The sequence below is a fragment of the Falco biarmicus genome, chromosome 7 (assembly GCF_023638135.1).
Source record: "Falco biarmicus isolate bFalBia1 chromosome 7, bFalBia1.pri, whole genome shotgun sequence".
NCBI lineage: Eukaryota > Metazoa > Chordata > Aves > Falconiformes > Falconidae > Falco > Falco biarmicus.
The window spans coordinates 28,300,194-28,311,717 of record NC_079294.1 but is presented as its reverse complement, the minus strand read 5'-3'; the positions used below and the strand labels follow the sequence as shown (position 1 = coordinate 28,311,717).

Here is an 11,524-nt window from a genome sequence, read left to right as displayed (position 1 = left end):
TTTGCAGGGACAGCACTGGGAACAGCAGAGCAGCTTGAACTACAGTCTGAGAGAAGTGAATGAAGCTATCGGAGATAGCCCATTGAGCACAAAGACATCCTCTTGCCTGAGATGTTTTGTGGAGTTTTTTACGTTGGGGTCCTGTCCCCTTCACCCCAGAACACTTCCTGCAGCTGCAGCTTCACTGATAGTAGTAGCAGTGGTGGGCATGAGGTAGCATCTGATGCTTTAGTTAAGCAGGGGCTGGAGTGCTGTTGTGGTTAGCACTATTAAGAGCAGAGTGAGCATCAGTACAGCTGCTTGGGTCGGTAAGCAGCCTCTAGAGATGAGCCCACAGCTGTGGGAGGTGGTGTTCCAGCTCTGCTAATGTGCAGGCATCACATCTCTTCTGACCTTATGAAGAGAGGACCAAAGTCTGTAGTATTAAAATACCTAACTGGGATGAAGAACAGCAAGGAGCAGGGTGCGCAAAGGCATCTATGCCTTCTCTAGTTCACTCAACAACAGACTAAATGTGCTTTAGTACTCACTGGCCAGTTTCTCCAACACCTCCTGGGCTTAACAGCATTGGCTGCCCTACTTCCTAGTGCTTTCCTTGCAGATTATCCATGTCCACAGCTGGAGGTGGCGTTTTTTGTTCTCTATGGGACTAAAGCCAGAAGGTCTGTGTACAGGATATGGAATTCTTACTCATGCACTCCTGTTGACTGGATCAAAGCATGACCTGGAATAGAGCTGACGTTCCAAAATCCCAGTAGAAAGATGCCTGTGCAAACAAAAGTGCTTGTGTGAACAACAGCCCTTGAGCTACTGGTGAGACTGGGATCTACGACTATTGCTGTTTAATATCTTAGTAGAGTTAGAAGAAGGTAGCAGGTAGTTACTGTATGTTGTGTTAGTGCTTTTGGCATTTAGAAGCAGCTGTATAAACTTGGGACACTGTGTGCATTGTACCTACTGGCCATGCAAAATGTCTGTCAGGTAAGAATATTGGAAATAGTTGAACCAGGAAACATCACAACTATATATATATATTAAATTTTTTTCCTAAAAAGTAAATCAAATGGAGAGGCAACATCCCAGAAGCAGGCTAAATTCTTGAGCCTCCCAACAACACATGCCTGCCAAGCTACTTTCAACACTTCCAAAATATGATAGTGAGCAACTAAAACTTGTATTTAAGAGGAGCCTTCCTGGTCAGGTAGAAGAATTGGGCTCTAAGAGGGAAACCTTTTCCCTGTGAAGCAGGGAATGATCAAGTTCAGCAGACCGACCGTGGTCTTATTACCACAAATAAGCTGTGTGTGGGAGCTGGAGCATGGCATGCTGTGGCTGTTGCTCTCACCCTGCACACCACCTGCACAGGCAGCTGCAATGGCTTCAGTCCAGTACTTTGGCTGTAGTTGTGGGTATAGGTACGTGAAGCTTGATTCTTTGTGTTTTGGGGGTCACATGAATGTATACACTGACTTGTTGGTTTTGGGGGGTGGGAAATGATGTTTCTAGGAAAGACAAGTAAAACTGACCACAGCAAAAGCAATCTTGCAGAAGAAGGAAGTGGAAGGTCATCTTAATACTGTCTTCCCATCTGTGTTGGCCACAGGTCCTAGGAACTTAGTTATGACTCTGGGTCTGTAGGTGGCCGCTGATTAGCGTACCTAGTGTACCTTGACATGTCATCCAGCAGGTGAGAGAAATGAGTTACTGCGCTATGTAAGAGCAGTTCTCCAAAGACTTCTTGATGGCTAAATCAGGTGGGGGGTGGGGGGAAGCAGTTGCAGCTTTCCAAAGGAGCTTTAAATGAGGTGAGGTCAGATTCAGCTGGTCCCCTGCTTGGTAGCTGCCTCTGCAAAACTTGAAGCAGTGAGCCACTTCTAGTTTTGCCAGTCAATGTCTCCTGCTCCAGTGTAGAGCAAAGCCTGGGAGAGTGACCAGTGGTAAGAGATTTCATGCTACTTGGTATCTAGTCCTGAAAGGGAAGAGATTAAGAAGTTTTATTTTCATGCTTCTTGCTATAAATGGATCGTGTAGAAAGTGTGGAAGTGGACTGGGGCTCTACACCTCTTCTACAACTAAGTGAGAAGGGGCAAATGGATGCCTTTGCTTGGCAATGGCTACAAAAAGGTGATGGTCCCTGGCATGGTCTCTTCTCATTAGCAAGGTGCTGCAGGAGAAACATGGCCAAGCCCATGTGAGGAAGTGAATTTGAATAGCAGGTGAGGTCGAGGAGGGAGTTTCTCAGGGTGGCTTGAAGATGGAGCCTGGGCAGAGCATCTGCACTGCTGCCAGAAACCAGCTGTGCCTGGTTGTCTTCACTCTGTTGTGAATGGGGGAAAGGAAGGAGGATGCTGGAATATTTGTACAGAACTGCATCCCTAAGGACAGAAGTGCTGGCATCACAGGTGCAAGTGGCAGTTGGGCATATAATGTGGGATCAAAAGCCTGAAGCATCACTTCAGGATCTGCTACTGAGCTGCTAAGAAAAAAAACTCCATCTTTATGGGCCTCAGTTTCCTTATCTGTTAAATTGTGAGAAAGCTCTTGGACCAACACCATCTCCCAAGGGAGACTGCAATGAATTACCTGCATTTGTATAATGTTGTGCAGGGTTAGGACTTGTGTTCCCCAGAGGTTGTGCTCTGAGCAGGCACAGGCCAGGACTAAGGCTGACCCCCTTGCTCTGCCAGAGGTAGACCCAAACCCTTGCATTCATAGAGCCCTCGCGTTTGAGGATGAAGAAAGCTTGTCATTCACATAACTCCCTACATCGCCTTATTTATGCCTAACCACTATTTGGCAAACTGGAGCTGGATACAAAGGAGAGGCTCTGTCTGTCCTAAGCTGGCTTCTCCTTTCTGGTCAAGGGTTTTTACTTGGGGGTGGGGGGTGAGGAGGAGAATGGGACACTTCAGTTTATACCTCATTTTAGCTGCTGTACCCAAGTTCATTCGTTCTCCTCTGGTAGGAAAGTGACTGTACTTAACACCAAGCAAATAGTGAAAATTAAAGCCGTTTCACTTCACTGTCACAATATCTTTCTTTTATTTTTTAATTTTTTAAGAAAAGCACACAAAAACCGTGCAGAGAGTGCTTCAGGCTTGTGTTCTGGTTTATATTACCAAAAAAAAAAAAAATCCTTTCAATATAAAAAAGCATTACAGTAGGGAATACAGGATAAATTAGCTCCACTATCTAATAAAAAGAACATTTACAGGTTTTTTTTTTAAAATAGATTTCAAACGTTATTTCACACGTAGCCCTTTTCCCAGGCGTTTGTGACAGTCACTTGAGCATTAAATAACAGCCAGGAGGCAGGGGCACCAAGAGGGGCTGTGGGCTCACAGGCACAAGCTGCTTTTTACTCCTTCCACCCAAGGGCCTTGGGCCACGGTCACTGTACTACAGCGAAGGAGGCAGCAGCACGGCAGCTTCCTCCAGTCCCCAGCCTGCTGGAGCTCTCCAGCAAGCAGCAAATCTAGCTTGAGCCCCTTACCCCAAAATACTCACCAGAGCTGTTAAAAACAAATATAAAAATACAGTTGCTTCTCCTGCCTACTGTTCTGAAAACTACTGTACAACAGAGGGGGCAGCCACAAAACCAAAGGACAAAACCAACAAATTTACATGCTTTGCCATACAGCAGGAGTCTGCTTTCTGGTCTTGCTTGTTCGTTAAATTCCCCAGGGGGAAATGCCTTCTGCCTCTTACCACCTTCCACAGGTCTTCTCAGACTTGCACGTATCTTTACAGCTATCTCCAATTCTTGTTTAAAATGTGCTGCCTGGCCTTTGCTGGGGTTTCAAGCTGTGTTCCCAGTGGCACACTAGCCAGCTGCAGAGAGGATTTGAAGTCTTCAGCCAGAAAAGAGCAATGGGGGATCGGAGCAGGTAAGAAAGGCCAGAATAACAGAAGAATGAGAGCGATTTTAAGGTACAGGGACTACCATTAGGGAGAGAGGGAAAGTGAGAAAGCTAAACCCAGACAAAGCAATGAGTACAGAATTAGGAAAGCCAAAGAGAAACAAGCAGAAGTCCTGCTTCAAGTGTGTATATTTATCACTTTGCACTTCGGTGCTTTTGGTCCAGTTCCCCCAGCTCTGATGTTTTTTTCCCCCATGCCACTGGTAGCAGAAAAAGGCTTTAAGGCTTTTTGGTTTTTTTCTTCCTTCAGCCACCCACCATGCAGGTACCCAAATATCCAAATCAGGTTATTCACCTTCCAGGCTCTGACCTGAGACAGCCAGGCCTTTACATAATAAACTGAGGGTAAAGGAAAAAATTGGAGACTGGGGGAGGCAGTTTGCTTCCCTTGCTCACATCCAGCCAAATTACTGTCTTTGCTGATGGTTTATTCATCCCTGGGGAATTGCTCTCCCAGAACAGTCACTGACACCAGCTCCTGAGGCAGAAGCAGAACAGATAAGCTCGCCTTCTGCTCAGCCCATTCCCTGCAAGACTAGCAGATGCAACAGATTTTTCCTATCTTAAGCACAGCACCTGCTGTTGGGTACAAATACTGCTGGGTTTTGGCTAGTGTAACTGTTTTCCTTCATTAAACAACAGACCAGGATTTAATGCTAAAATGCCTCATTAAAAGAAGATCCAGAGGGAAACAGTTCAGAAAAGCTTTCCACAAGGTTTAATGCAACATCTGAGGCCGCTCAGTAGCCCTGGCCGCCTATTACAATGCTGGAATATGCTGACTGCAGCACCGGGTGGGCTACAGCTCTACCTGCCCAGGCCCTCTCCTGCTGATGTGCAAATTGTTCTCAAATAAAACTTGGAAAAGCTCTAATGCCTCCTTCCTGTTCCTTAGCATCCTCATTCCCCAATCTGGATATTTAACCAGGATCTTTTTCTGTCATGGACAAGCCTTTCTGCTGCTTTCCTTCCTTCCCTGTAGCCTGTGCAGTGCCACTGGGAAAGCCCAAGGGACACAGCCCTGGTGGTGTCAGGGAACACCCAGGCAACATACCTGTTGCTGCAAAGTCAGGGCACGAGGTTACCGCTCTGCTCTTTGCTGCTGCCTTCTGCCCCCTCTCCCTGCTTGCCAGTGGTTACAGCTTCCAGAGGGGCTGGTTTCAGCCTATATAAAAGTGCTCCACAATCTGAGCCTATAAAATCTGTAAAAAGACCTAAGCTAAACAAGAAACCACAGCCCCTTCTGTCCTCCCCCAAGTAAAGTGAGTTTGGGGTCAGGGAGTAACCACATGAACAACTAAGGCAACAGGAATTGATGCTTCCAGAGGAGAGTGACCTGTCTGGGTCAATAACCACAGTCCCTGGGGCAGCAGCTGGGGTGGTTTGGCTGTCTGCTGGATGCTCTTAGAGCCTGCCTGGGGCCTCAGCAGTTCCACCTTAACCTCTGACCAAGGTCCAGCCCCAGGCATCTTTCTCAAGTTCACTTCCAAATGATTAAGTAGATGACACGTCAGTTAAATGTCAAACTATCTCAGGGGAGGAAACACTCTCAACTAACAGGCAGACTAAAACAATTCTGATTTGATGCTTTCATCATGAGCCCATGGGAGAATCCTGCAGGAAATCCTCTGAACAGAAGTAACGCCACAAGACTCTTTCAGGCAAACAGTGTGGGAGTGGCTGACAAACCTCAGCCTCCTCCATCCAGCACCATGCCTGGACCTCCCCTTAGAACTGGAAAGCATGTAAGAACCACTGCAAATATTTATGCTAACAGAGCACCACAATCCACTTTTTGCAAGTATGAAGGGAAAGGCAAAGGCTGACAAGATTTAATATTTCCTTGCCTTCTCAGGAAGGCAGCAGTATCAGTGATTCTTGGCCAGAGCCATAATTTTTCCCAGCAGATGGAAAGACAGTAGGGAACCGTTTGGTTTCTTTCTTTTTCACAACAACGAACAGTAAATCTTAGTAAAAACAGAAAGGTAGGCACCAAATTCTCGACCATCAGCCAGCCTTAGCTGAATCCCATTGCTATATGAGACTATGCTGCCCCTGCCTGGGGCTCCAGAGGGAAGCCAGCCTCACTGCAGTGCTTGACTTCTCTGGCAAGCTTCAGGTGACGAGGGCAGAGCTTCCACTGAAGCATGTGTGTTTTCATTTCGTGGCTGGGAATTCAAGCCAGAACCATGCAAACGATGACTACCTACTTCTTAGGTAAGCCACCACTGCTTGTTGCAAACCCACCTGGACAGTCCAGACTTTGGCTCATCCAGCCCCTGCATGTCTGTTCTTCAGTCCTTTGCTGTCTAAAGCATGACAAAGTCGTGAACGGTAGCCATGGCCTTGCAGGAGAGACAGCTGTGCCCGTCCTCCCGCTCCCGCCCGGCCGGCTCCATCAGTCTCTAGTGCAATCAGCTGCGCTGGGCTCCTGCTCCACGGCTGCTGCGGGTGGCTCTGGGCAAGGGTCCGGTGTACAGTGTAGTGCACATCACCTCAAAGTTCCAGCCCCTGAAGTACAATCCTTTTGGTCATTCATATATTACAACCTCTTTTTTTTTTTCTTTTTTTTTTTTCCCTACCCCATTTTGTTAAAAAAAATAAAGTTTTTTGGGTGTTTTCAGGTTTTGTTTCTTCTGATTTTCCTTCTTCCGAGCATGTGGGGAACATGGTGGTTCATGGGCCACCTCTTACTGGATCCCTCGAAAGAGACACATAGCAAAGATCATGGCGAACAGCTGGGAAGGGGTGGGGGTGGGGAAGAAGAGGGCAAAAACAAAACAGAGAACCACAAGAGTCAGCTGCATCTTCCAGAAGATCGGCAAAGCCCTCCCTGGCCCTGGGATCACTCCTGTCAGTCCCTCCTGCCCCGCAGGCAGTGAGGCAGTGAAGGGGAACCCTTTTCACCACCCGCGGAAGGCAGTGGAAAAACTTTTCTATTTTTCCTGAATGCGATCCCCCCTTCCCCTGCCCTGCCCCCGCTCCCTGCCTCCCCCTGCCCCGTTTGTAGCTACAGCAGCAGCCTGGCTTCATTCCCAAACTGCCTTTGGTGTAAGCAGGGGGGCAGACTCCACCATCCCTGCTCTGCACTTCATTGCCACAGCCTGGAACAGGCACAGCATGGCATGTGTGGGGGCTGCTGGAGTTCTCTGCCCAGATCCCTCTCCTTTGCACAAGACAGGACTGGGGAAAGCACACAGCCTTTCCCCGGCAATACTGCAGGGACATCGCTTCTGGGCAAATATTATATCTGGTAGAAGCCTGTTCCTCAGAAACATTGCCAAAGAGTCAGGTACTAATGAAGGATAGTGAAGATGCTCTGGAGCTAATACACTTTCAGGCTCTAAACAGAAGTTATTAAAGCAAAGGCTGGGTTTGAACACATTAACCAAGTGATAGATTAGCCAGCTTACTGGGGTGCTCTGCAAGGAAGGCAGTGACTGTGTGGGGCCCTGGGGCAGGCGGTGGGTCCCCAAAGACCCCGTGGCCAGTGTGGCAGGGCACCAGCCCTGCAGCGAGCCTAATGTGAGGCAGCACTGCAAGCGCGTGGCACTGCAGGTATGCAGCACCAGTTATTTCCCTGCCTTTCGTCAAGCACCTGCCTCTTTCCAGGCTATCAAAACCACATTTTAATTAATCTGCTTGGACTTCGCAGAAGCAGCTTCCCCTGGCAAGGGGGAGCACCTGCCTGTCTGCCTCCCTGCTGGACATCTACCTGGACATCTACTGACACTGCTCTTCTAAGTCACACAACACTAAGTACCTCAATAGCCAACACTCCAATGGCAAGGGCTCCTGCAAGGTACACATAGGTCTCAAAGGAGTTCAGGATCACAGTGTAGCAGCCCTAGAAAGGACAAAGCATGGTGAGACACACCTGAGCAGCACATTGTCTTGTTCTCCCAGCATAGCCCTCATTAGTACAAGAGGCGCTCTCAGATCCAGGCACGGTAAGCATGGCTCCCTCTCACCCCCTCACTCAGCCCCACAGCACAGCAGGCAGAGACCCACCGGACAGTGCTGGGGAGGGGAAGGCTTTGCTGCAGTCACATTCGCAAGCCCTCAGTGACCACAAGGAACTGTGACTTCTTGCAAAGCAGAGAGGACCAGCACAGGAGAAGCACTCCTTCTGTAAAGGGCATGCTAAGCCCAGAGGAAAGGACCCTCAGGGCAGGTGACAGGCAGTCCAGGATGGCTAGGTAAAAGGATATTTATTTAAAGCCAAGGCAGGAGATTCTTGAATCCTGTCATAGCCAGCAGCTCTTTCACACCCCAAGACCTTTTCTCTGTGCCTTCCCCCAAAGGAGCATGGATGAACACCTGTTGACCTTCTGGCTGTAGTAGAATCAATTTCATTAATAACCCAGGGCCATGCACTACAGCAATCCTTCCACTTATGCAGCATAGTTTAATCATCATCTTTAATGTCATTTATTATTGCTCATACAATTAACAGCAGGTAAATCTTCTGCAAAGATTTCAGGATATTTCTAGAAATCACCAGTTTATCCTGGCCTCAGCTTTCCCAGCCTAAAATTCCAATCCACCAGCAGATTTTGGCAAATAGGAAAAGTAGATCCGAGTTTGTCCAATGTAAAAAGTAGCTCTCCTCCCCACTCAGAATATTTTTCACACATACACACTTAATGTCATCCTGCTGGGATGATTCAATCACCTGATTTTTTCCTTCTGCCCATAAAGGAAATGTCTGAACTTCAAAGACAGCACAACAGTTACATACTGTTGTCCATGACATTCCCTGCTCGCTGCCAGTGAGACACAACCAGGGTAGAGCAAGGAACAGCACGGAGAGGATCCACTCATGCGGCAGACCCAGGGAGCGCAGACCGTCTGGGCAGTAACCGAGCTGTTCTAACCACGCTTTTGTCAACATGAGACCGCTCAGCAGCAGCTCTGTTTGGGCCATGATTCAGCCCAGTTTTCAGGGAGAAGCATCCTACCCAGCAATGAAATGTTTGGGTGCTTGCCAGAAGTCCAACCTTAACCCAGCTTCCAGCATGCCCCGCTCAGCTGGCTACAAACGGGGGCGAACACAAGTGTGGCCAGCACTATCCTACCAGCATGGTGTCCCAAGAGCCTGACTTTGCTCCAGGAATGCCTGAATTCAGCCATCGGTTGCTTGAAAGCATCTCTCCCATTTTACAGAATTGCCTCCCTGTGTGCTCGGTGACACTCGCTGTGCACACGGCTTCTCCCACAGACACTGCGGTGACAAGGACTCATAGGAAGCCTCCTCTTTCCATAGGAGTGGTAGGCCTCAGCATCACCACTTAGGGAAAGCTAAATCCGTTATCTGCTTTAATGCTCTTTCTGAAACTGCATTTCCCTTCCCCTCCCTGCTCTTTGTCATCTCCCGCTCTCTCTATTCCCTGTCTACTCACAGCAATCAGACCTGGCAGCTGCAGTACGGTGCTGTCTGCTGTGATCTCCCACCCAGAGTGCCTTTGCCAGCCATTTCCAGCTGCCAGGCAAGGAGCAGCTCACGCACTGCTTCCAGACTCCTTTACTCTCACAATCTGCTACTGAGTGCTGAAAAGAGGACCGCTGCCTAGCCTGGAGAAAAGAGGAGGCTTGTTATATGCAGTCTTTACAGAGCTCAGCTGGCTTGCTAATAGTGAGGTGAACAGTCAGCAACTTTGCAAGAAAGTTTCTTAAAACTTCAAGCCTTGGTGACATTGTAAGGAAACATCACTGTAGTATCAGTGTCAATAATGTCTTATGCTGAACAGTCTTGTTCCAGTCTAGTATTAGGAAAAAATTGCCAAATAGAGGGGCCTGGCAAAAGAAATGTCCTTTTTCTACTGTAAAGAGTAAAAGAGGAGAGAAATGCAGCTTTCCAACACTCCTCTTCCTTGGAAAACAGACATGGTTTTCTGTGGCTGTTTAACCCTTGATCTCTTGGTTGCTTATGTTGTTGGCGAGGAGTCTTTGTGGACTAGACTGGAGCCACTGCCACAGCCAGTGGGAGCCAACCTCTTCCCACCCTTGCTGACCTGTGCTGGCTTTCTAATTAACTTCTCAGAGATAGTACTAACCTTTAGAAACACAGTAAAATTTCCTTTGACGTAAATTTCCACCCCACCTCTCAATCCCTTGGGAACATCTTCATATTTCTGCTGATACAGCACAACATGGACTTAGCAGTGCACACAATGAAAGGGGATTTTCAAACTCAGACATATGCCATAACTTCAAAAGCTGTCAACAGAAGCGTAATTAGGATGTGAGCTACAGTCAGAATGGCACAACCTGCCGGCTTCACCAGCTACCCACGACCACCACAGCCATCTCTCCGCTCACTGTGGAACTCCTTTTCCTAGTGTTCAGCTTCTCTTACCTGTCGATTCTGAAACCTCTCAACGCCTGTGAGGCAGGCTTCCTTGTTGACAAACATCCCTTCCCGGCTCTGGAGTTCTCGCTGGCAACAAGCCTCTGGTGTCGCCTTTTCCAAAGAGGAGTATGGAAAATGAGGGACAGATTCAAAATCTTCTGGTCCATTCACTCCACAGCAGGCAAACTACGGAGGGGCACAGAGAAGAAAGGAAGAGAGAGTTGACACTTTGCCCTGAAAAGCATATATGAGAAATCTACCAAAGACCTATTCTTGTAGAGATCAAAGTTTTAGTCAAAGCAGAGACAAAACAACTGTTGTTTCCAAAGAAATGGGTTGTGCTTGTACCCTGGATCTTCTGTTTCATCAAAGCTGCTTTATAATGTCCCCCTGTTCCCACGTCATACTGTAGACTCTAAGGTACCATTGGGAATAATGCCATGAACCACATTGGACTTTGGAGCACATCCAGAATGACTTGCTTGAGATCACCCAGCAAGTCTGTAAAGGGGGTCAGCAGCACAATCCAGGCTCCTGCCCGCCTGTTCACCCCACAGCTAATGGCTGGGATTGTGGCTGCTCTAAGGCACTGCCACGCGATTCAAGTAAGGTCCCTTTTTAGGATTCAAGTCAGGTCCTTTTTAAGGATTCAAGTCATACTCTGTCTCCTTTCAGTCAGCAAAAGGAAATGTCTTTATTAAAGTCCTGAATCAGCACGAAGGGCAGCAATCATCTTTTTCTTTTAAGATTAAAATTGACTTTTCATCTGCAGAGCCTGACATCCTACTCTTCAATCCTAAAGCGATACACCGTGGGCTGTACCGAGCACTAAGTTCACATGTGTACACAGAAACACCCACAGAATTTGTAGCAGATAATAACAACTCCAATTCCAATGACAGTCAATCTGTAACCTGCCTGATTAGGACTGCAATAAGAAAGTCAATGTTGACGGCTAATATTTCTATACTGAAAATATACCATTAGGCACACTCCTGCCTAATCTGCCACCTACCAACTCATTTCACAAGAGCTAACAAAATGTCATTAGTTAGCACCAGTCTTTGGCTGCTGTTGGCTGGGAATAGTTCTGAAGCAGTCTGCAAGGTGAAAGGTCCAAGATAAATGCAGCGATGTCCAGCTGCAGACAGCTCCACGGCTCCGTGCTTGCTGTTCAAAAGCTGGGGGTACCCAGTTAGGTCAAATGCCTCAGGCTCTGGCAAACCACAAAGGCTGACTCAGTCACTGGGAG

The 11,524-nt window shown here is 47.8% G+C and overlaps 1 protein-coding gene across 11 annotated transcripts in view; it reads right to left on the bottom strand.

Moving 5' to 3' along the window:
• Positions 1-3,023: 3,023 nt before the first annotated feature.
• Positions 3,024-11,524, bottom strand: part of TSPAN18 (tetraspanin 18) — a 133,780-nt gene continuing 125,279 nt past the window's right edge. For all 11 annotated transcript variants that reach the window (XM_056345403.1, XM_056345399.1, XM_056345410.1 and 8 more), the window contains 3 exons: positions 10,279-10,458; positions 7,684-7,767; positions 3,024-6,658 (listed from right to left, as the gene is read on the bottom strand). In XM_056345403.1, the coding sequence (XP_056201378.1) occupies positions 6,611-6,658; positions 7,684-7,767; positions 10,279-10,458 (312 nt within the window). In that variant the 3' untranslated portion in view covers positions 3,024-6,610. The remainder of the gene's footprint in view (positions 6,659-7,683; positions 7,768-10,278; positions 10,459-11,524) is intronic.